This window comes from Corapipo altera, unplaced genomic scaffold, assembly GCF_003945725.1.
Source record: "Corapipo altera isolate COAL_440 unplaced genomic scaffold, ASM394572v1 45, whole genome shotgun sequence".
Lineage (NCBI taxonomy): Eukaryota > Metazoa > Chordata > Aves > Passeriformes > Pipridae > Corapipo > Corapipo altera.
The window spans coordinates 10,818,945-10,845,633 of record NW_020884877.1 but is presented as its reverse complement, the minus strand read 5'-3'; the positions used below and the strand labels follow the sequence as shown (position 1 = coordinate 10,845,633).

Genomic DNA, 26,689 nt, shown 5'->3' with positions numbered 1-26,689 from the left:
ACTGCACTGGAGGGCTTGTTCCTGTGGTCAGGCAGTTGAATTCCAGTGTAGTAGGGCACAGTCTGCTATAATATATTTCTTCTGAAGCAGATGAATGTTGTTACTCTACAATGAGACCAGTCTCTCAGAGCATGGTGACAAGTAGTAGCTCATTTTTATTTCAGCCTTAGGTGTGAAAGCCAATTAAACTGCTTAAGTGACACAAGACACAGGGTTAATTTTTCTTGGCAGCCAGTCTTCTCTTTCTACAAAGTCATCGAATTGTGTACATGGGCTTTGCAGAGATGGTATGTGTTCAGACACATCAGAATTAGAAGTAGATTTACACCTGTTAAAATCCATCCCTAAAGGTTTGCAGGTTCACAGATGTACACAGTCATTCAAATATTTCTGAGACTCCATAAGTATTTATATCTACTATAAACATAAGCATATGCTCCCAAAGCTGTGTGTGAACAAGTGCAAGATATACAGAAGCTTGGTTGAAAATTTCCAGGCATTGGATAGAAGAAAAACAATCCACCTCGACTCCAGGAACAGTGCTGCAGCAGTGGCTTCACTCTCAGACCTCCAGCTATACCATTTTGATGGAAAATTCCATCAGTTCGCTCTGCAGCTTCCAAAGCCAGCAGTTCTAAAAGCATCACAGGAATTGTGTACGTTATGTTGCTACAGCTCAAAAATCATAGTGACATCTCAGATCAATTACTTCATCTTGAAATATTAACTGTGAACCATGTTATATTTGATAAGCATTCCTCACAGGTTATATTTGCAACGTATACATGAATCCTCTACTTCTCAATCTGGATAAAATACTAATCTTGAAATTTGAACCTCTAAGATTCTTATCTGATACCTTAGCTGCCTTTTATCACATGCATTTAGATATGTATTTCCTTCAGGGCATTTGAGATGTACCAGTTTTATCCCTTCGGGACAACTTGCTCACATAGGACATTCTTTCTTTAACAGTGTACCCAGTCAGCTAATCCAAGTTCTCTGAAGATACTTAAAGCCCTGAGAGCATTAAGTAAGGTCATTCCAGGCATCTGCTATGAATTTTGAAGCAACCTAATTTAATTAATAATAGACTGAAGTAATTTTGATTTGTTCAATCAGAATGGCATGTATTTTCAACAATTTTCTTGAGACAAATTTGTTTGGACTTCAACAGATTCACAGCACTGCAGTGTGTCACCTTTTTGGCAAAGCACCAACATATTGCACTGCATGACAGGATGCAGATTTATGCCCATAAAAAGATAAATGAGTTTTTAATTGTCATACAGAAAACAGATAAGCTTCACAATGTATTTTTTTTAAACAGACATGCATGGGTATTTTTCATTTAAAAATCTTATTCAAATTAGGCTATTTTAATTGCATTCTTAACTAAATAAAAATATCAGAAGTGTAAAGCCATTTGACTAAGCCTAATCTGATGATTATTCCTGAGGGCTATTTCACTATTATCTGCCACTCAACCCAGTTTCTCAAAGCACTGAGCCTCTGAAATTGTACAGAAGCCAAAAGAAACTGCAGATACTGTGTCCTTCGGAAACTAGGCCAGCTGTCTTTCTGGGACTTGCAATTCCTCAGCTTCACCTCAAGTTTAAGTCTGAGAAACCCTTAAAAGAAATCACAACCCAAGTTCTCTTTACATGACTGGTACAGAACCACAACTGCAGTCACACCTGCTTATACACTAATTCAGTCTGCCCTGATAGGTTGGTTTCCTAAAAAAAATACAGGCAAGACCTACTCCAGTGAATGAGGTTTACATCTGTCCTGCTTGCAAGACAGATTTTATTAAGCAAGCCAGTTCACTAGGGAAGCTTTGTGCATTGGTACACAATGAAACACGAACAACAAGCATTCAGGAAAAGATGAACTAAAAGCAGCTGAATGAGATGAACTTTGCAGTACAGCCAGTATCCCCTTTAGCCACTGAGCATTTTGGCAACTAACAGCACTCAAACATGATATAATGGAAATCAGAAACTATTTACTTTGTCTTTTAAACACATAAAAGTTTTTTTTACGCTTTCCTTGAAAAAGTACTCTGGATAAATCAAAATTTCATCTCAAGGTTTGTCATCTCTGCCACTGTACCAAATTATTCCCAAGTCTCTCACTTTTCAAAGTTATGTCTAGCCTCCTGGGCTCAGCAAAAAAAAGTAGTGGACATCACTCAATATTTTCCAGTTTAATAAAATCACAATAGTTGTGTTCTTAAATAGAAAGCTGAAAGTTTAGAAAAGCAGTTTTAATTGACTTAAGCAAAAGACCACTTTATGTAAATGAGTCAGTTTTTGAAGTCTGCTCATTTTGACAGCTGTAGAATCATACTAAACATCTGGGAAAGGTAAGTTATATCACAATGACTATCAATATATCTAAAATTACAATAAGATCACTTCTATGTCTCCTTTAGCAACAAATTATATAATAAATTGATTGTATAAATAAAATATTAAATTACATAAATGATAAAATTCCTTTCCCTCCTCTTTTTCTTTTTTTTTTTTTAATACAGACTTATGTCCATAATGTTCTTATAAACCATTCCAAAAATCCTCAGGGGAGCAGGAATCATTTGATAGGATCATAGTGGAGAAAAATGCTTTTACACCCACCCCCAGAGCTCCAATGGAAATCAATTACCACATATCAGGACCATCAAGTTAGTGAAAATGAGACTACATGACCTGTAAAAGACCTACCAGGCAGCAGACAAAGCCAACAACTGCCTGCAAATCCAACCGAGTGACATTAAATCCCTTCATTCACATGTCTTTACATCTTCCTTCAAGTCAGGCTCATGAAGAAGTTAAGCATGGTTTAGTCAATGAACTTGGGATAGAAAAGTCATCTGCTTCTTGTTTCTCCAAACCAGCTGACTGGTGTAGCAGCTACCTGCAACTACTCCAGGTCACTACTTTGCTGGGTTTCTACTTACCTGGGACGTTCCCCTCAGGTGCTCTGCAGACATGATGAGCATCTAGAAATACAGCTGCACAGAGCAGCCTGCAAGGCTGGATCACACTGTCTCATTTTAAAGGCAGATGAATAATGGTGGACTGCATTTTAATGTCATTTTGACCTCCTCCTGCAATATACAGAAATATCTGTATTGTCTGGGTAGATTAATGGGGTAGCTTGAGTTTGTTGCCTGCACTACAGTATTGCTAGTTAAAACAACCTTAATAAGTGTCTTCACTTAGGAAGGAGGCAGTGTGAGAAACAACCTTGCCCACTCCCAACATATCTCCAATAATTTAATCACGGTATTACTTTACTATTTCTGTATTTGCACATATTTCTAGGTCTCCACACCTATTGGTCTACTGAGCATGTCAGATATCTCCTTTCATTTCACCAGTCTCAGAGGAAAATTTAATGGGTACAAGGTGGTTAAGAAGACTTAGTAGAAGAGGAGAAGAAATGGTTGATCTTAGAATAACTTAACCTTAGGTTTCCTCTTCTCAATTTCATATTATTTAGCTAAAAAATAACATCTTTAAGAATTTTCTTCAAAAAATTTACTCCTTAGAAGGAATTTTGAGAAAGAATAAAACCGACTGGACTTCTACAGAAAACACCACACATACAGGTAAATGAGTGATTCCTTTGGCATCTCAAATCATCAAATATATGTTGTATATGAGAAAATAACTGCTTTAGAAAGAAGTATAGGTTTCACATAAAAGGTAACTCACAGAAAGGAAAAGCCCTGTGTAATTAACTTAATGTCAAATACTACAAGACAGGAATTTTACATCATTCAAAACCAATGTGAAGAATACAGACCAATATCCATCTTGTCCCAGACCATATTCTCTCTTTAGTGGTTTAACCTACACAGGGCAGCTATTCTCTAATACATCACGAGAAAGATGTACCTCCTGAACCTAGAAAAGGACCCTTACAGAAAATTTCTAGTGTCTTTGGAAATAATTTACATTGATGGCAGACAATTGCAGTTTAACATGAAAGATTGTCAGCAACAGAACCATGAAATATTAATATTTCCACATTAAGAAATGAGCAGAAAGGTAACTCATTAATTTTTTTCTTGGACATCTCTGAGCAGCCACACAAGCACTTTTCTGCCTGTCCCTCCCAAACAGTTCCTGTTAAATTGTTTTAGTCAGCATTGTTGGCTCCTGACAAGAGAAAAACTGACTAATGAGACAAGTGTTCCTTACCAGAGCCAGATTTGGATCTAGACTGAAACTTGAGAGGCAAAGAAGAGCCAGAGCATCTTTGTCACAATCCTTCATATAACCTTCTACTTTCATTTATGAAGGCTGACCAGCGACATGAAGACTAGCACCGAAATATATCTTTTGCAACTTCACATATTCATTATATTGACAAATATATTCATATATATTTATATTCACATATAGAGAATAGAATAAAATAGGAAACATTTCTGACACTACTGCCATGAATCCGAACACAGAGAGATTGCATAACAAACATAACATACAAACAGCATAACAAACCCTGGTCATTTCAATCACTTCAAAATCTCAGTATGAAAAAAAAATAATTTTAATCTTAATTAAGATTAATCTTTAATCCTTGATCCACAGGGTCTTTATAAGCAGAGATAGAAAGATGATCATCCCAATCTAATTAGCGTTTGTTAGGCTGCACCCAGACTACTGTCTACAGTTCTGGACCCAACAAATCAAGAAAGATGTGGACAGACCGGAGAGGTACAAAGAAAGCCCTTGAAAGTGATCAAGTGCCTGGAGAATCTGCCTTATGAGGAAAAACTGAAGGACTCGGGCCCTTTCCCCCTGGAAAAGAGAAGGCTTTGGGGGGAACTCATCACAGAATTTCAGTACTTAAAGGGCAGTCACAAAGAGGATGGAGGCTCTCTCTTCATGAGGAACCACATGGAGTACAACCTACACTGGGAGAGGTATCATCTTGGCATGAGAAAAAATTAGTGAGATAAATCATTCAGTGGAACAACCTCCCCAGGGACATGGTGGAGTCCTCATCATTGGGGGTTTTCAAGGTCTGGACAAGATGCTAGACAATCTCATCTAGGCTCCCCTTCCCAGGAAAGCTTGGACTAGATGGTCTTTCAAGATCCCTTACAACCTGGGCTGTTCTCCAATACTACAATTAACTAGCTTTGCAAGAATATATTGTGATAAAGGCTATAAGTATGCACATATATGCTGATGATGTCAAAAGACTCACAACAAAAAAAGATGTAGTAAGAAAGTGTGTTACAAGAATGTTTAATCAACATAACACAAGAATATCAGAGAACTTCTCTCTTGTTCACCTTTTTCAAAATAGCCACTGAAATTCAGTGATGATTGCCACAATTTCGCTTGTGCAGTGTTTGTTGCTTAAGCCAGTTCCAGATCACAGACGCTATGGATAGCACAGTCCATCAAAGATCAACAGATTTATCTAATAACAGATAGGAGATCTATATATACAATTCTAGAGCATAAAAATAACATTAAGAAATCTCATTAAATCTATACTCACAAAATCAACCTATAAGGAAAAGTAGCCATCTATACTGCTAATGGTCAGCTACCCTGTAGAGTATGAGAAATGAGTTCATTCTTTGTAGAGAATTCTGAGAGATGGAAAAACTACTGTTCTTCTTACTAAATGATCATAACTCAAAATGCTGTGACAAAATTCTCAAGGTATAAAAATTTCAAGAGTGATTCAGCTAAGAGATTTTTTAAAGGCTTGCATCGCTCCATGTAGTCTCTGAAGCTGCAGTATGAAAGTGACATAGGAAATCCATTAAAATAAAATTATTACACATATCATCAGGGTTTGGAAAGGTGAATATAAAACAGCAATTTCATGTCTTCATATGCTGAAATGTAAGGGGAAACACACAAAAAAACCCGACTGTAATTTGTCAGGGTTTACTTTCTCTCATATAATATTGACAAGAAAGTACTCTTGTATTATAACTAGCTGTGCTAGCACTTCACATTGTATGCTCTGTGCTCATCTTCCTCAGACAAAGTATTTTTTGCAGCAGAATAGACAGTAATACTCACCTGGGAATGGCCTCATTACCACTCTGCATAAGATTAGTGTCTTACTATGACACGTGGTCTTGAGTTTTAGAAACAGAAGATCAAAACCCAAATGCTTTACTCATCTTGTAGCTCCCATTTTTGTATTGTCTATCCAGAAGAAATCTAACTCACCAGAAAAAAGCTATTATCAATTTTCAGTCTATTGCACAATTCTGACATGAGCTCTTTCCTCTTCCCTACCTTACTTCATGTGAACTTCATTATGCAATATCAGTTACTGTTTTACTTAAATCATTTCTTCTCTGTTACATGTTAAGATAAAGCAACATCATAAAAAGACACACCATAATAAAAACACAATCGACTCTCCAAGACGTCTACAATTGGGTTTAGCTCTTTATTGTGCAGTTGAGAGCTAGCACTGGCACTTAAATGAAATAACCAAAAAAAAAGAGCATTAAAAAAAACTTGTGCTAGAAGATACTGCTTCAGGAAATGAGAGACTAGTTCATTAATACAAGAATCTACCTTAAAACACAGACATAGTTTGCTGCTCAGAAATGAACCAAGTGGGTGTTGCTAAGACTCTTTCAGAAAAAGATCTCTACTCAGTAACACATAAGAGGTCAAGTGTTCACTTGTTAACATTGTTAAAATAGAGTTTTAATACTGCTTACAATAAACAGAAATTTTATAGAGAAGCCTCTACACTTATCATTAAGCTTACTTGAACTAAACCAAAAATAACTAAAAATACAAGCCCTATTTCCCCTTTATACCCTCTATAAGTTTGCTGGGTTGTTTTCCTTTTTGTTTCTTGCCTGTGCAAAGCAGAGGACATGCTTAGGCATGCTTAACCACCTTGCTGAAGAGAATACTAATGTGTGATTTCCCAAGAGCAGACTTATTTGCATAATTTAAATCCATATCCAATAAAGAGCAATGCTCAAACCTAATTTTACTTTTTCATATATATTTTATATAATTATGTATTAGTAGGAGCAGTTTCTGGGTTTTTTTCCTCTCTCTTACTTTTTAGTAAGAACAAAACACTTTACACTTTAACATAATTTCTCCTCATCTTGATTGACTTAAGAAGCTTTCCACTAGGAAAGCCAAACAAAAAAGATAATTAAATATGGTAATTACAGCTCTGGTCCTCTTTGTCAGTTACAAGTTTGGGAATCAGAGCTGCTTTTGCTTAATAAAGTGGCTGCAGAATTAAAATCTTGCTCATCTAACGTCACATCTTTCAAAGGTTTAAGGGTAAAATATTTAAGAAAGTTTTCCCATAACAGTCACTGGTAAAAATCTTAATTATGCTGAAACTGTGAGATCTATTTTGTCTTATTTTTTTTTTATAATGAATCTTCATTCAGATCCAGTTGTTTGGAAAATTGCAATTACATTATCCCTTGATGCCTCTTGATCTTATGTAGACTGCTCTCACAGTTAACATTTATGAGAGAGCAACAACCTCTTCATCTATAAAACACTGAGCATCCAAGTTTTAAAAACATTATGTATGGAGGTGAAGTTCACTATGCCATCTGGGAATGAAAATCAGGATGTATCTTAGCATTAGCTACGTGAAATGCTGCATACTTTCTTTTATGTCTGGATTTACAGAAGTTGTGACAATTTTAAAATCAATTAATGATCTGGCACAAAAGATGATCCTCAGATGATTCTGCAGCCCTGCTTTCCCAAAAGAACAGCTTCCTCACTAGATGCATGTATCCACAGATATGCACAAACATATGCTGCCTTAGAAGCCACACCATGAGTGTCACAGTGAGAAACTGTCTGACTTTTATATCAGTTAAATCCTACTCGTTTTCCCCATCCTCATTGAACTGCAGCTTCTTTGAGAATTTCTATCAGGCAATTTCTATCATAATGTGATAGATAAGAGAGCTCGCTCTCTTCTCTTCCAGCGAGGTTCGAGAACACTTAAGGATGCCAACTGTAATTCTAGATGACTTCCAAATAAGAGAAATACATAATTTAACACAGATGAATTACATTTCAGTTTTGTCTAGATCACATAATGTTTTCACTGACTCTACACCCATACAAATTAAAATACATAATAAAGATTTAGAGAATGAACAAAATCTTAAGAGTCCGTCTTTCAGCTCTACACTATTTTTCTTTCTCCTTGACTGGAGACAAACAGGACTGTCCTGCAAACTCTTCAGCTGAGTTTAGAAACCATTAACTCAACCTAGAGGGTCATCAAGATACGAATAAAATCAATAGGATTGTCCTTCTGGGTTCTTTTCAGATACGGATAAATCGTCTCTACAGCACAGCCTTACATACTGGTTCATTTTTAATCAAATATTTACCCTGGTTGCAATGTAACTTCTGGTTTGCTTTGTAAGGTATCAGTGTTCTGGTTTTGACTATAGCACCACTTCTTGCATCTGGTGGGACCATACTGCTGTAAGACCATGTTCAGTATACATAACATCCCAATCAAGTCTGGGTGATGCATGGTTTGCTGATGAGAATGGAAAAATAATGCTCAAATAATGGAAGAAAGCATCTGGATATTATAGGTATGACCAACAATTATAAGTCAGAATCAAAATCTACATTAGGCTTCACATTAACTCATTAAACACAGATATTGAACTCTCTTGAACTGCAGCCAGTGAGGAGCCCTACTGCACACCTGAAGGAAGGGATGCACTCTGAACACCACCAAAACTTGCATGTATGAACTAGTGGTGGGAGAGCTCTCCTCAGATGATGATGAGCACTAGCATAGCTTATGTTTAGATGTTCAACAGTAACTTTCAAGGCTCTTTGCAAATCAAGCTCTCTACCCCCCTTTGTCAATCCTTCTGCCACTAATGTGAGCATCAACTGATTCATTTCTCACCTGTAGATCACTCCTTACGGCGCCCCTGACAGTGGAAATTTCTGTCTAATGGTCACCCTGTTTACCATCATAAACCTTTTAATGGATTATTTTAAAGAAACTGTCACCTCCCAGTAGCTAGGTAGATGGTTCATGAGGGAATTAATAATTAACCAATTAAAACTGTACAGCTTGTGAAAAGGCAACAGTGCTATGTATCAAAGCTATACAAACATCAGATGTTTTCCAAATAACCTTCTTTATTTTGGCCTATAACCATGTTCCTTCCTTATACCTGTGATTCCATACTTCCTGAGCCTGGTTTTAAAGCATGCTGTAAGTCAGTACTGTCTTCTGCTCTCTACCACAATACAACTCTGACTGCCCAAATGCAAAAATGACACACAATGTTTTTATAACAGGATATTAAAGTTAGTGCCATGAACACAGGATACCAAAAGTAAGAATTTGGAAAAAAATTAGGACAATTTAACAGTTCAGATGTATGAACTTTGCATTATTTAACTCAAAGCTGTTTGTTGTTTTTTTACTTTGAGGATTCCTCCCATCCTTTCCCACCCCTACCACATAACCTGTAAAAGGGTGTGCCTGTTTAATTTAATCTCATTTACTTAAGTGCTTGTAAAAGAATTCAGAAAATGTGTTACACAATGTATACCAATGATCTCTGGACATTCGAATTAAATCATAGAATAAAGTATATGAATAAAATCTCATTATATACATTCCTATATAAACAAAATGTGATAAAAGCAAGTCATGTTTTATGCAGGAAGAAACTGACTTTCATCAACTGCAAGGGGAAAAATCCCCCAAAACCCATTTGAACACCACAGAAATTGTATAAAAGACTATGTTACAAATTTATTTCATAAATAATTATGGAAGTAATTCAGCTATTTGTTCTGATTCAGAGAGACATGCACATATTACATATGCTGTCTAGAGAAAATGACAAACCTATGATTCCTGAAACTCTCAATCTTATACTTATCATAATGTTAAATGAATGGAAATATCCTATTGATATTTGTACCTCAAACATAGGTGATAATTAAGTAGATTAGCACTATAGAGAACCTTTTAGCTCCCAAGTAGTAAACTACTAAAAAACACAGCAATAGATTATCATGAACTACTCACATCTTTAACACAAACTGCCTGGATATGACCTTTAACTAAAAAAACCCTATAATTTGAAAAGATTATTCCATAACCCATTAATAGGTGTAGTACATCAATTTTAATCTGGATTCGTGTGTTGTTATAGACTTTCTTAGGAATAAGAGCAAAGAAAGTTTCTAAATGCTATGTAATTCTCATCAGCCATGTCTTAACTGACTACATTAATATTACACAAATAATGAGTTAAATTTCATATCATAATCATAAAGCCAGCAAATTTTCATTAACTAAATGAAATCCACCTCAAAAAGGTGCACTTAGTATTGTAAGATTCAAGGCCTTATAAATGTTCGTAGTTCAAAGGAACAGGGGGCAAAAAGCTGTTACTCTAACAAATGTATAGTTTTAATAAATGTGAATGCTATTTATTGATAAAAGAGGCTGACTAGGAAATAGTCTAGAAAGCGTGGAAACAATTTCTCACACTTTGTAGATTTTGGTGTATCTTTTCATAGGTACAATGATAAAAACAGCATGCAGCAATGCTACATACTTCACTCATATCAATCAGAGCAAACATAACACTTGTTATTTCAATATAAAATGCAAACTCCAGCACTTAAGTTCCATTCTTTCTTTTGAAAATTATTCAGTGTAATAAGATTGGATACAGTGAGGATAAAAAAACTTTTAGGTTTAGAAATCAATTAGGCGATAAATGCTAAAAGTTTTGTCACCTCATTTCAAAACTGGAATGTAACTGAAGAGAGAAAATATTGCCTGGAGTATACTGCCAATACATTTAGACACTAATACAAGTCAAGGTTTGATGAATATTAAAAATCAAAAATCTTCTATGTTCCTGTAAAAATTCAGTCTACTACTTTAGCCTTTATTTATTTAAGCAACTGTGGTTAATAAAAATAAATAGAATCTAGAAACATATTAAGTCATTTTCCTTCAACTATGTAGAGCTTAATCATATCAGTACCTCTTCATGTGGTTATTGATGGCAGCATGTTTCAATGATACTGCATGTCAGAGCATTACTCAAAACAGCATAAGCAGTCTATCGAAGAAAGCAACTCATACAAACAGTCACAAATCAAGAGAATTAGCTAACTGATGTGGGTACTACCAAGCATGACAAATTGAACCCACCAAATTTTCCACATCTTACTGAGAATTTGCCAATAAAAACTGGAGTACCACACTTTGCTCACAGAATTTGTTTCAGTGTTTGACCTTGCTCTGATGTAGAACCCCAGTGGTACCTGGTACCAGTGAAGCTCCAGAGCATATGACATTGCACTGGTGTTCTTGGCAAACTCACTGAAGAAAACCCCATATTTAATCACAAATCTTCAGGACAGTTACTTAAAAACTTAAAATTAAGTTCTCAAGTGCTCTGTTGGATTGCAAACAACACTTTGCCAGACTAAGTCCTCGCTGAAACCCAAATGTAACCCAATGTCTTTAACCACTAAGCCGTTAGGCATAAAATGAACTATCACACAAGTTTACCTTGAGTTTTCCTGGTTTTGTTAATTTTAATATCCATATTGTTGATATGAATCTTCAAAAAGTTTTCAGTGAATCTATTTTTCACCCCAACTGTAACTTGAAGCACAGCATTTAGAACAAAAAAAATCGAAGAAGCATACTGCATGTTAACAGATGAAACGCAAGAAACGCAGGAGTTTTTAAACACATATGGTAAGCCAACATGCCCTGTGGCATCACATTTATCAGATAAGATTATCATATTAGTAGCTGTTGTAGTCTATCACAAATGAATATACCAGTTGACTCAAAATTCAGGACCCAATTCAACCATAATGTTTTCCACAGGTGTTTGTAGACAGTCCAGTCTGGCCAAAAGTAGAAGTTTCAAGCTCTTCAACTCAATTCTTTGCAGACTACCATCTTGAACAGGGAAATCTGGAGTATAAACTGTTGAAATTACTTGAAACAGTAGAAACTGTTTCAAGATTCTACTGGATAAAAGAAGAGAGCCGCAGAAATCTTCCGAGAGGTATGCTCAGTAGAAATCAGATTGGCAACAGGCAGTTTTGCAAACTTCTCAGAAATCTGAGAGGCTGAAATGCAGGATTCTAGATGTGGGGCATGATGATTTGCAAGTTCACCTCAGAGAAACAGAAGTTAGAAACTAATTAACAATGGCAGTTTGTTCTTGTCTAAACACTTAGCTGTGCACAATACTTTTGTATGATAAATGCAGTGATTCAGCTCGGGGTTCGTGAAGGGCAACTTGATCACAGCTACACTGAAACATCGCATCACAGATCTAATTTTGCAAGTGGTGATTCTTTGCTAAGATCTAAATTGAGAAAATAATTGAGGAACAGTGAATATCTGAAGGCAACTATACGGGACATGTTCAAAATACAAACAAGCTATGTGAACCAGAGCAGCTTATCTTTAATAAACTCAGAACAGTAGTACTCCCTATAAAGGGACTAAGTACCAGCAATGCCAGCAGAGCATGCATGCTTATCAAGTGCACACCCTTAAACAGATACTGCTGGGCTGAGCTTGATGATATACCAGAAGAAACATTTGAGGGGTAGACACCAACACCTACCATGGGTGCAAATTGACCTACCTAGCTTCTATTTCAGACGCTATGGTGCTTAACTGCTACATTTGAAAAAGACAAAAGGAAAGAAAAAAACCAGTTTGTTTGTGAACAATGCAGAATGTTAAAATACCTATTCAAAATAAATAATCTAGACAGAAAATTCAACTCACAGGACTGGATATACAGGTTTCATTTGGCAGCATGGGAAATCCAGGGTTATCATCCAGGTACAGGTAATTTCACATAAGGAAAGAAATTTTGCAGTTTATTGCATTTGAACAGATGTGGAAAGCCTTTAACATACTAAACAACCAAGGCAGTCACTTCCATTAAAAATGCAGCTAAGGACCACCCTAGTTCTTCAGCATATAGACACCACAAAAATGATCAGCAATATCCATTACCACAGCTGAAGCCATCTTCGTTCACAAGGAATATTATCTGGAAGGAGTTTTTCTAATGGCATATGAGTCTGAACCTCTGCCAAGGTGCTGACAACCACAGCCAAGTCATCATTCTCAGTTGATGAAAGTGGAAGTGATTTCAGTGGTTGACGAGGGCCATAAATTTTATGAGGCTGAAAAAAACCAAACAACCCAAAACCACCACAATGCCACAAGCACAAGACACAGACACACTTCACTCAAATGTGTTATACTTAAGGCCCCCACATTAAAACACATTCTATACCTTTATGGTTTTATTACTTAAAACCTTTGTTGTAATTTCCTCCCATATGAAGGAGGGAAGAACTGCAAATAAAAAAATTCTCCAAATACCTCCAAGTAATTCTAAGGTCATTTGCTATGACAGTGATAAGGAGCATATAATGCCATATTTTAATTTTATGCACACTTGCTTAGCTTACATATGAACAACCAAAAAATAGCTATCAAACAATTCTTCTTGGTGGCAGACAAATAAAATTACAGTTTTATCTATAGCTACAACATACAATTGGGAAACAAACCTGCTTATTTTGAGGTTACCCTAGAAAAGTATCATTATTTGTGGGAGTCAAAAGTTTGGGCCTTTGACTTTCAAAACACTTCCAGATGTTCCTCCAGAAATTTTCATTTTTTAATAGTTTATGCTAATGTTACAAAAATATTGTCATATTTTTTAACAGTTGTAATTAAGATGTCACAATATTTTATGAAAGACATCCAGGTATTGCAAGTCTCTCAATTACTTCAACTAGCTTTTCTTTTCCACTCTGGCTAGATTCTGTGGTCCTGAATTTCTCATATCCCAAAGCACATTTCCTCTCCTTAGGCATAACAGAAAATAAACTGAAATAAGAACCGAATAATTTATGCTGTCATCATGAATACACACAACTCTAAATTAATTGCAATCCACTGAAATAATTTATCACTGCTTAGATGACAAGTATAGCACTTCGCCCACCTCAGTTTTGTACTCTGGAATCATCTTTAGTTATTTTATAATTCTACATGTGTGTATACTACACAGAAGCATATATGACCCTGTAAAAGATTATAAAATGAAACACAGTTGATTTAACTCATTAGACAAAAGACTAATAACCAAATCATTCTGAAAAAAAAATCATGTTTTGAATAAGTTTTAGTAACAGATAAAGTTATTTTATCCTTAAAAGCCTAGTTATGAAGAAATGGGCCTTGAATCAGTTCCATATGCCCATAAAACTGCATGGAGAACTTGATTTTTTTACATTTCTGTTCTGTAATGCTGTACTGTGCTTATTTTGAGTATCTCCTTGGGATATGTTCTTGTAGCCAGTTATTTCCCTGAGTTACATTCATGTACTTTTAAGTGTTTTCACTCTCAGACATTGCTTAGAATTTACTTCCCTTTTCTGCTTTTTTCATTATTGAAGTGTTCAAAAGCATTTCAGAAGTTTCCTGAGACAGAATCTTTACCTCCTCCTATAAATATAGCAGGGGTTTTTCTTATTCCTTTGCTTTCTATATGACCTCAATCTCTTAACTTTTGGAACAACTGTGTTCTTCTTAGAACTGTCTGGATTTTATTTTCTTTTGGTTTATGAAATTTATTAGGTGTGAAATATTTTATTGCCTTATTTACTGGCTTCAGTGTCCCATTCTGGGAAAACAGGCAGATCAGCTACAGTCACCCCTAAAGACAACAGTATTAATGACTCCAGCTGATGTTCCTACTTTTCCAGCCAATGGAAATGTGAGTGCTGTTCCTGCAAGCAGCATGTTTCCTGAAGCACAGTCCCAGCTCACTCCAAGTGCTCACCACTTGGAGCAATGCCAGACATATACACTGGCCTGTTCCAGAAAATCATAGAAGACTACACTCCATTGCTTACCAAAGAAAAAGAAGTAATTTATATTTTTCCTAAGCAGAACTACTCGACATAAAGCCTAAATTTCCTTCACCCAGCAATATGAAATTGGTCATTCAATTACCAAATAAAGAACTGAAAAGAGAATTTATGCAACAAATATCTAAGACTAAGAAATTCAATCTTCTCCCTTAGGCACAGATAAATAAGTGCCAAATTTGAAGAAAAACATCCTGCTATTACCTCCTTCCAATTACTGTGTCATCCCAGACATGCCATGTAGGCCCATCAGTGGTGGCTCCAACTTCCTTGACAGTCTACTGTAGATACTTACATTGTAGTTATCTATGATAAATTAAATATTTATTTAACACTATCCCAACATGTCCAGATCCAAACATAGTTTAACAGCATTTGACAGATGAAAAGAATGAACAGGCAGTGTACAAGGACACTTGATTATGGCGAGCAGCTTACGAATCTGTGTTAAAAACTCCAAATTTATGCAACTGCATGTTTATATTTCTATATAAGTATAGCAGATTTAGCAGGGATAAAATCTGGATTCCCTGCATTTAACACTGAGGACCTGGTACTGAGTTGCTGAAAACCTGGGCTTATGCACCACAACCTGAGTTAGGGATTTAGGAGGTCTTTGATCTCTTCCTATCTCCTTCTTCATAGCTTGCCAGACTCATTTTCTGAGGGTGGTTCTTTGATTCATTCTTTCTTTTCAAAAGCAAATGCCCTCATGGCTCAGCTTTACTTGCAAGAAACTAGCAACTTGTGTAAGGAAAACCACCAAATTTTTATAGCTGTCTCATTAACATATCAGCTAGATCATGTTTACCCCAATTAAAAAACAAAAGGACAACCCTGACCAAACCAAAGATTGTCCTACAGGAACACACAGATTTAATATAAGGCAAAAGAGACTGATCTTCAGGAAGCCATTATGCTTGTTCTTGTTCATACATTATATTTTAATATTATATATTAAAATATATATTTTTCTACTATGATATAATCAAGTGTTGCCAAAACAAGCATTCACTTTCATGAGAAACATCAAGAAAATCATTTGAGCTTAGCAGAGCAATATTTTCTAGATAATCCTATCCTTCCCATTTGCTCTATTGTCTTCATTCCCTGTGTTTCAAAGCAGATTTAAAAATTTTGGCGATAAGTCTTTTGCTAATTCTGTACAAGGCTAGCACAATAGAACTCTTAAGACATATCTGCAATACAATTAATCATTCATTTAATTACTATAACATAAAAGACAAGAAGCTCCAAGGACAACGCCTCTCATTTGTAAAGATGATCATGACTAATCCTATGCCAAGATGAGGTTGAAGATTTCTTTTAAAAACAACTGAAAACCACAGCATAATCTAAAATCTTGTTTAAAATTTCTTTTTGCTACAAGGTTATATTGAACAATTATGTGATTTTTTTCATCATGAAATCAAGGCTTAGAGTACCTATGAATGTAAGATTCCCTTATTGGGCATTCATTCCAGGCAGGTATTTTTCATTACAATTCAGTATATCAATTCTTTCTTTTTTTTCAAGTAATTTTTATTAAGCCTTCATGCTCCACATCCCCTCCAATTCTTATTACCATTTTTATACCCTATGGTGAGGCTGACAAGAAGCAGTGTAGATTTGACAACCAGAAGCACAGGAATCTAGCAAGAAATTACTATGCAAATGTGTCTGGAAGAAGATAACATTAATAAATATTTGCTGATGGGCCTTTTGCTCCAGTAGGTGGCACATTTATAATGAAAACTTAACAGTAGTTTAAGCCAAAGATCAGAAACCTCAGATGTACATGCCTCTGATGGATGACAAAAGAGGAAAAACACTTCCAAGTGTTGTCATTTTAGAGAAACCAATCCAAGTTCACTAAATTAGATGAAAATATTTTCCTTCCAACTTCTCACGTTCTATAAATGTTTTATTTACCAAAAAAGTCTCTTTGCTCAGCAGTTACTAGCAACTTCTGTAACAAAAGGTCCACAAAAAACCCCAGTTATTTATTAAAAAAATCTTGAACCTTTATACACATTAGTTAACTTTGCAGCTAAAGGAATGTAAGTCACAGGAAAGCACACCACCTTTTTACTTCGCTGTAGAGAAAAATCAATTATGAACTCTGACTCTTAAAGAAAAATCTAATAGAAAGGGAGAAAATACTACCATGTGATTACATAAAATTTCAACTAAAAGAATGTAAGATGATGTTTCAGAAAAAAATAAGTAACTGACCTGAGGTAACAACTTCAGTAGGGGGAAGTAGAGGGAAGGTTTATACAGCAGGGAAAAAAGCAGGGGATTCAGGAGTGACCAGCCTTCCCAGTCATTCAGTGATGTGCTGAACAGAAGAACTCTACTTCTGTTTTAGTTTGAGCATTCCTACTTTAGATACTGCTATAATATAATGTACAATCTTCTTTAATTCAAACCATGCTGTGACTTTCAGTTCTTAAAAAAAAAAAAAAAAAAAAATTGCAACTTATTTTTGGATTTATTCATGGATAACACTCTCGCAATCCTGAATACAGGTACGCATATGGATCAGGAGTTACCCCAATGCAGAAGTGAGAAGAGCTTAGATAAAGGTCAAGTTTCAAGCAAATTGCAGAAATAAATTCAAAACAATACTTAAATTCACAGAGCTTTTTCCACTTCTGTGGAAGAAAGTTTAGCATAAAAAAAAAGCCATACTCTGGCAGCACACTCTTTGCAGTCAGAACACAAGTTTGCAAGGTATTAGAAAGATTAGTATTATGTATTACAGTCACAGGTTTAAGAGTAAGCCTGTTAACAGTACATTTTGTCAAGACAGTTCTGTGCAACTAAACTGTAAGCATTTTACCATAGTAAAATGCTAAAACAGGAAGGAATTGGTCGTCCAAGTAAATTAGTATGCTGTGCTTTCCACTCTTTCCATAAACTACAGAAAGAAGTCTTTGTGAATAGATGGACGTAGGTGCTGAGGACATGCTCCAAAGGAGTTAAAAACATCCCAAGGATAATAGTCTGAATATAAGACTGTATGATATTGTCTCCAAACAATACCAATGAAGTGGAAAAAACACAATAGCTAATGAGCATGCCTGTCAGATACTAGTGCGAGTGTACTGAAAAATATACAGACTCGACAAAATTATTTACATGGTTAGATTACAGATATTCTTGTCCCAAAACTGAGGTAAAACTGTAAGGAAACAGCTTGTCAGGTAAATCATATATGCAGTGTCTTTACAAGCTGATTAGGAAATAGAAGATTCCATATTCCCCATTTTCTAAGTCTTCACTGAAGGTATGCTTTAGATAAATGAAAGTCTTTGAAACTAATCCAAGAAAATTAGGTGACATGATAAGTACACATTATGTAAAGAAAATCAGACTAAAACTGCCAATCGAATCTCTTCATAGGTATTAAGTTAATTTAAGATATTATGTTTTTAAAGAATTGCTAAAATACCTTGAGTGGCAAAGTTCACTGCACATTCCAGGTGGTACCAAGAAGCAGACACGTAGCTGCTACATAGCTGCCTTTCAGTATTTAAAATACAGTTCTAGAAATGGAGGCCAACCTCCACAGAGGAGAAAAACAAGCAGTCCATACCATAAGCAAGGAATTTGACCCAGAAAATTACTCTTGTTTCAGAAGTACTCAGAGAAGATCTTCATCCTGCCAGCTGAAAATAACTGAAGGAGAGGAAAAGACAGCAGAGGTCCAGAAAAATCTTGACAAGTATTGGTATCATGTTTCTAACTTGATGCAAAGAAAGAGAGCTTTATGAACTTGGACCTGTCAGAAAGAGTATTTGTTATAGTTAAGAGTATGTTGTGCAGACTTTAAAAACCAGGACCCAACAGTTCACTATGGAGGAGGCAAAGTTACTGTTATCATTCATCAGAGAGTCACTGAGGTCACAGATGCAAATCATGTTATTAAAAAAGTAACACATAACCTTTTCAAATGTTACACAATCTCTGTTTGTAATTGCACACATAATACAAACCGTGCTGGACTTCAAATCAAGATTCCTTGCCATTTTAAAGTAAGAATACATCTAATAATAGGGGTTCCTTAACAGTATGGAAGAAAAGGCACCTCCTGGCTCATAATTAGAAAATTCAAATTGGCAGTTAGATGCAGTTCTTAACTGCAAAGGTAAAGGTTTATTTAAACAGTTAAACAGTGTAACAAGTAAATTCATCACATCCTGAAGTCTTTAAATCGAACTTGGATGTGTCTCTAAATAACGTGTTCTAGTTTAATTGCAGCAAACACTGGCATATTTAGTAAAGTAATTTCTTCTACTAAAGGAATTAATGCTTGAGATTATTTTGTCCAGTACCGTAGAAGAGATAAGGCTGGGTGATTCCTTTACTCCTCAGAGTCTATAAACCCCCACGGATGCACTGATTCTGCATCTTTATACCAGAAGTGTCACACTAGACCATACATAGTTTACAAATTTGTTGACTTCCAAATTTCTTGGTAACAAGTTCGCTTTGATTAGTGTAACAATAATATTTTTCTCATTATTTTCAGTTAATTGGTAGATGTCCCTTCAGACTTCACTTTGCCCTGGCAGCTGATTGCTCCACACCACAACAGTACAGTCATGTTCCACTAGCATTCAGCAACAAGATCAAAGGGAAAAGAAGAAAGGAAGGAAAAAAAAAAGTTTCTACAAGGTTATGGTTCCTCAAAGACTCCTCTACTGTGTGTCTGCACTGTTACTGGTTGTTGTTCTAACAACTATGTAACTTCCGAAACCTTGAGTTTGCATAACAATTTCTACTGACCCTAGAACTCTATCAGAGGGAGGTAATAAACAACATGTTAATGCAATAGATGGCCTAGAAAATAATATAGTGAGTAAAGGGATTTCAATCTCAGGATAAGTAGCATATTTACAGTAGCACATCAGTTTCTTGCAGTTTATCATCACTCAGCTGTCTACTAAAAGCTGCTATTTCGACACATTTTAGGATATGTAATTTCTAGCTACGTGTTTTTGACTGCTCAAGACAGAGTAAAACCTGCCATTTTTCATCCAGATTCCATGCACACTCCCTGTCTTTTACATCCAGTCTTTCTCAACTCCTAATGTTTTTCCAGCAGTATGCATTTGCCACAGAGGGATCACTGTTGATCAAACAAGGCACATGCTCTGTCAGAGGGGCTGGATCAGCTCCCTCTGCACAGGGCACAGCTGTCGGTTCTGGGAATGATAACCCTGCGTACGGGATGGATGAGACTGAGCAGTTGAACAGACTGCTAATCTGCAACCAGCAGAAACAACACACTCCTGTTCTCCACTCTGTAGATATTCAATTAATGAATGACAATTTCTGTGATTAGGATTCTTATCTTGGTTATTTAAAGCAGTTAAAATAATTTTGATTCATTGCATCAACCTCGCAAAGGGATGACTTGAAGCAGTCAGGGTAGTGTGTTCACAATCTGTCAAAGCAACACCAGGAAAGCAGTATAAATACTTTAAAAGTATAGATAGCCTTATTTACCCAATTCATCCACTGATTTCAAGTCTGGATAATCATAACAAGTATTTCTGAAGCAAAACTGAAAAAAGATGAAAAGATAATTGTATTTAGTCTAAGACAGAAAATATGTGTCTGTCATTCCATCACCTCCAAAGAATTTAAGCAAAAAATAAGCATGTTATGATTGCAAACATATCTTGTCTTGGCCAGGCTGGATGTCCAGAACAATAGTGTGCAGACAAGACCATTGTCCACTAAAACCTGGTCTCTCCTCTTGGTATTGGAGTCTTGACATAAAATGCTATTGAAATCTATAATTTCAGTTTCAAACAGGTCTTTAAATTTCAATGATGCTTGGTATTCAAGGTATTCAATTAACAGCCCTTCAAATGTATTTCTTGTATAAGCAAGGCCACCACTCAAAGAAACCTACATTAGTAATTAAAGAACTAACAAAGCATCTTTTCAAAGAGGCTTCAGTAAAGGTGGCTGGAACCTTTACTTGAAACAATAATGAAAATCAAATAATCTGGCAAAAGTATTATTTATAAATCTACTTTTAGCCTTTTGTTTTTTTATTTAATAACATGCCTGTTATACATAAAATGGACTTCTGATGAAAAAATTTACTTTGGTATATTAAATTGTGCTTCTAAACACAGATAAAAAGACATAGTGTACCATATTTATTCAAATAGCAGTCTCTTGTTAATACTTAAAAAATTAACATTTGTACATTTCTTCAGAATTGTGCACTTCCTCAATTTTTCTCCACAAGGCTTCTTAGATTTCAAAAAATTTTTTAAATTAAAAGCAGAACAGAACCTCCAAAATACACCACAGAAGTCATGCTGCCTAATCATTTGCCTCTTCAGCTGTGATCAACTTCAATTCTAGTTTACAAGCACAGCTGACTGGGGGCAAAACCCTATGATGCTTCAGCATCCCCCACCTTCTGGGGCAGAGTACTGCACCACTGCACACCTCTCATTAGCTTCATGTTCAGCAGACAGGAAAACAAGGGAATTGATCAAAATAGCAGCCAGAAAGTGAAAATCAGAACAAAAAGTTATCAAAATCCAGTGCACATCTCCTAAATTTTTTTTAGGCCTATCCCCCAAAAATATGTGTTACCGTTAGTCTTGATTTAACACAACTGCTTTTAAGATGGAATTTTCAATGGCCAGAAATTGTATTTGCTTCTGCTCCAATTCAAACTCCTATTGATGAACAATACCCAATCTGCGAACACCTACAGAAATGTTTTACCTCAGGTGCATGATTAATCATCACTAAAGTCTCAGATAAAGCACTTGTGAGGGTAGCTGGCCCTTGAAAAGTCTGGAACACCCTGACTCCAGCCATGCCACTGTTTCATTTCATGCATCAGGATGCAACAATGCCTTCTGCTCTCACAAATTCTTTCCTCTTATTTTAGTCTACTTCTTGAGTTAATTGGTACACCATTTTTAAGCACCAAACCAAATCTCTCCCTGTTCACCACCAAGCCTATTAACATCTTTCCAACAAGTGAGCACGTGCATGAAAGAGCAGAGGGAGCAGCCATATGTTTAAATTGCAGAGCACCTTCAGAGCATGGAAATCCTCAGGAGCTTTTATTCATTACTGCACTATCTCATTCTTGTGCCATTTCTCAGAAGACTCCTTTAAACCTGGGCTTGATCAATGAATAAATATCATGTTGTGAACAACATGAGTCTTGTGTAAAAGCTGGTCAAACTATCTGACAGATGTTTACAAATTAAGGATCTGTTTTATAAATTTTAAATTATATAGCCTTGCTTAGGAAATCACATATGAAATCACATCAATTCAAAGATTTGTTCGTAATTGCTGAATAGTTGGATACACATTCCAGAGTAATCTTTCAATAAATTATACTTTTCTCATGTTTACTACTTCTTTGCTAGTGGGTATTCGGGTATATTTATAAGCAACAGCCTGTTCCTGTCTCTAATGAAATAATTAACAAAACAACATGAAACACTTTAAATACCAAAAACTGAGACTATTTGCAACAAAAATCTCCTAAAATTTGAGAATTTATATAGTACTTAAGTAAATAGTTTTGTCACCCAAATAATCATGGGTATTTTCTTGCAAGGCATGTATAGGTTACAGATTTAATGAATTAGTTGCTGATAAATTATTACTTTATTGATTTGGATTTTAAGCTTCATTGATTTTCCAGTTTTTTCTCAACTACAGAATACCAACAGCATAGATACCATGCAGTAAAAATAACATCCACAGTAGAAGTCTAGTACACAATTATCAGAACAATGTCAACTTAAATATTTTTTTTTGCAAAGGTAATCTTAAGTAATTTGTAAAACAAAGTTGTTTGTTTTGAGGAAGGATGAAAGAAAAAAAATAATTTCCCCTTGAAGGACAAATACTCGTTGGAGAGGATGAAGTATTAAAATGAGCAAGTGTTTGCAACTGACAAACAAAATAAAAGCACAACAATATTTTTACTTGTTTCTGCCAGATTTGTCCTTGTTTCTGTCAATAGTTACCAAGAACAAATCTGGTACTACACCACTTTCATATAAGCATTCTTTATAATCATGTTCAAAAAAAAAAAACCTCAGGATGTTTTCACAAAGATTTAATCCCCAGCAAGTAATATTCTGGTGTTCCAGCTTTGAATCTTCTGAAAGTCTCTGGCCTGCTCAGCAGCCAAAGTGACTGAAAAGCTTAAACATTATTTTCAAAAATAACCTGGGTTCACAGGTGCCAATTGCTGTTTATGTTTGCTTAAAAAGCAGTTGTTAACAATGATTACTTAATAGATTGATATTTACTATTCAACCTTACTTAGAGGTGCACCAGGCTTATATGGTACCACTAACAAAGCTGGCCACAATACACTAATTGCAATTCCTAACAATAATCTTCAGTTCTTTCCAACTAGTCTGCTTTTTCTTGATGAAGTGATTTCTGTGACTCTTTATCCAGATGTGCCACTCTAAAGCCTATAAATCTTCCTCACCTCTTTATTTTCTGTATGTTCCACTTAAGTTTGGTCAGCTGATAAAAAAACCCTCTCTTTCTGCTCGCATTTAAATGCTCAGTCACAAAACATTTCAGGATGTCATCATTGCCAATACCCCAGTTTGAGCAAGAGGAGATGCAAATATGTGAAAATTTTTAATCCAGTTTCAGAAGACAGACAGACAATTTTAAGAACTTCCCACATGGATTTCTTACCTCCCCTTCCTCTCTCCACCCCCTACTATGAAATATCCTGAAGAAAGAAAATAGAGGCCCCTGGGTGGAAGTTACAAACTTCCAGGAGCTATGTTCTGACTTCTGCCTTTACAGAATGCTTGAAGCAAGTAAAAGTGAAACTGGCACACCAGAGCAGAAACCTACTCTGTCTCTTCCTCTAGCTCAGCAAAGGTATAAACAGTACCAATGTGAACAGCTAACAAAACCAAAAACTGCAAAACTGAACATACCACAATAACCTTGGAAGTCCCTTGACATGGAAATATCCTTTAAAAGCACCCTGACACAGGTGATCTGAACGCAGATTTTATACTCCATCCAGAGCAACCAAAATAAACTAACAAGTGGTGTCACCAAATCCATCATGCCAGAAATTCCCGCCCAAAGTCTGACAGTTTCACAAGTTCCCTACTGGGAAGTTTTGTCCACTGAGCTTTCAGTGTCATATCCTTTCCCTAAGTTAGCTCCTACAACACAGTATATGAATTTTAAAATCTGTCCTTAAAGAAGCTGTATTTCTCTATTCACAGAGTATTAAAAAGACTCCATCTCATCCCAAGATCTGTATCACCCAATCACAGGCATAATAAATTTTCAGTGTAGGTCTTGAAGCTACGCAAGGCCAAGGAATTTAGCCTTTCATCTGCCCGGGCTGCTGGTGTCAACACAAAAGCACTCTCCTTACACCTGCAGAGATGAAAAAGTACACAGGTTTCCTCACTTCCAAATACAAAATAATTTTAAAAAATCCTTACAGGGACAAAAAGCGTATGTGAAATAGGAAAGTTAGTTAATTTTCCCTTCAAAGTCATGTTATGAGCACTGCTCAGAATCCAACAGAACAGAAAGTATATTAAAAAAAAAAAAAAGGATATAATTTCTTGGCTGAACATTCTGGGTGAGACCTCCAGAACACCTCTGTCTCTAACTCAGAGACAGGGAAAAGTTTCAGCAATAGGACTTCCACAGTGAAATACAGTTCTCAGTGTACTCAGCTTCTCTGGCAGGATTCATCAGTGACCTTCACTAAAAAAAAAAAGCAAATTCAAGATTTCCACGAAGACCTTAGCTAGACTTGGATCTGAAAGTCAAGTGATCAACATGGAATTGCTCACAAACTACCACTTCCCCAGTATTTTTTTTTCCATTTAGCTTACAGTGTCCTCTTCTCCTTCAGAATCTCCTTGTAAAGTAACCTTGGTAGTAGGGAGGCTGCTGCCCCCAAACACTCTCAAAGTGCAAAAGATCACCATACATTAACACTGATGTCTTCTAAATGATGCCTTAATGTCCATCTGGTTTTTTGATTTTTCTAATTTTTATAAGCTTTATAAGTAGTTATATAGTAGAAGTAGATTTAGAAGCATCAGCATTTCATTCCCTTACCCTTAGCACAGAAACTCTCCAACCCTATTACCCCATTCTATGCTCCTCATATCAATTCTACCCCCTGAATTCCAGTAGAAATGTTTAGTCTATTTAATATAGGTCTATTCTGTTTAGAGAACATTTGTACCTTGGCCTAAACCGCAGAGTACAGTCAAACTCTGGGTAACTATGTGCCCCCCTGAACCCCAAAGAAGATGAAGACTGATGAAGAGAGGGTCTCAGAGACCCCAGCCCCAATTCCCAAGGAATGTGACCGAGGGTGGATCAGGGCAAAAGCCATAGGCTGGAAACATCTGGGATTGGACAGACAATATTATAAACTTTAACATCTGTAGAGAGGGACTTGTGCCCGCGTCTTGTAATCTTATGCCTAGGCACAAATTAAAACTCTTTCCTTATCTCACCTTTGAAACTAAATTGTCTCAGAGTTTTTTTCTCCCTGAATTTTCTTTTAAGTATCAAAAGGAGAAGAAATTAAAATTATGGTGCCACGTGATAACTGACAATTTGATATAGAAATGGCTATAGAATGGATACAGAAAGAGTAAAGCTCCATACCAGGAAGTGAAGTCGTTTTGTCCAGCATAACAGGCACACCAGATCTTGCCTCTCACTTTAACTGCCAATGTGAAATGGCAGGAGAGAAAATACGCAGCAAGAAAGACTTGGAAGAGGATGCAAGATCTTTGAAGCTGAAAGCACCTTGCAAACAACATCATCTTGGAACAAAGAACTAACCAGATTGAAATGTGACAATCACAATTCATAGAGACAAAAAGCATGCATAAAAGGAATCCCCAAAAGAATAAAAGGACAAAGAAAAGCTCAAGTACTTAGAGAAATAAAACATGTTTTATATGTCATGGTAGTGACATGTCACACATTGTTTTCCAAATGTTCATAACAGTATTTTTGGCCTGGTAGCCTTTAAACACACACTGAAGAACAGCAAGAAAATTTATTCAAAGGTCCTAAAATGACAGCAATATACTTTTTTAAAGCTGTCAGTCTGCATCTATTGTGTGACTACAGGAGGATCCAAACACCACGGTTTCAAAAAAGGAGCTTTGTTGGTGATATTCTGCTGCACCTTCCAAGCACCTGTGACAAAAGGCAGTAGTCTCCATAGCTTCTATTTCTCTTTCTCCTCCATGATGATGCAATAATGAAAGACTGGTACACCAGCTTACATTTGCTTCTTAAGTAAAATTCTGGAAGCTATGACCTGCAGCTTCTTTTCCCGTGAAGGCATATCAGTAGCTGATCAGGATCTCTCCTCAGCACTTAACAAAAGAAACATCACCAGATCTAGAGCCCACTACATTTTCCACACAAAATGCCATGTCAAATTTTGCCCCTTGGAGACAGAACTGAGCAAGGAAGCAGATCATTAAAAGTGGTTATTACAGGATCAAGTCAGAATTGTGATGTCCTAGATTAAAAGCAAAGCAATTTTAAATTGCCTACTATACGAGAGAGATTAAGGTAGGCTGGACAAAGTAACCCAAGTGAAGCCTAATAGTGGACAATGTTAACCCCCTCAATCTTTC

The 26,689-nt window shown here is 36.0% G+C and overlaps 1 protein-coding gene across 10 annotated transcripts in view; it reads right to left on the bottom strand.

The window, feature by feature from the left end:
• The window catches only part of ZNF385B (zinc finger protein 385B), a 167,491-nt gene that overhangs the window by 98,362 nt on the left and 42,440 nt on the right, over window positions 1-26,689 (bottom strand). Inside the window, exons 1-2 of one of the 10 annotated variants that reach the window (XM_027637353.1) lie at window positions 6,216-6,275; window positions 2,963-3,112 (exon numbers count right to left, since the gene is read on the bottom strand). The exons of 6 other annotated variants lie outside the window; for them this stretch is intronic. Coding sequence is in view for 1 of the 4 variants with exons in the window: in XM_027637350.1 (XP_027493151.1) it covers window positions 6,063-6,078 (16 nt within the window). In the remaining 3 variants the exon portion in view is untranslated. Of the gene's footprint in view, window positions 1-2,962; window positions 3,113-6,062; window positions 6,276-26,689 lie in introns of those variants that run through there. 3 more of the 10 variants (XM_027637352.1, XM_027637354.1, XM_027637350.1) reach the window with 3 other exon arrangements.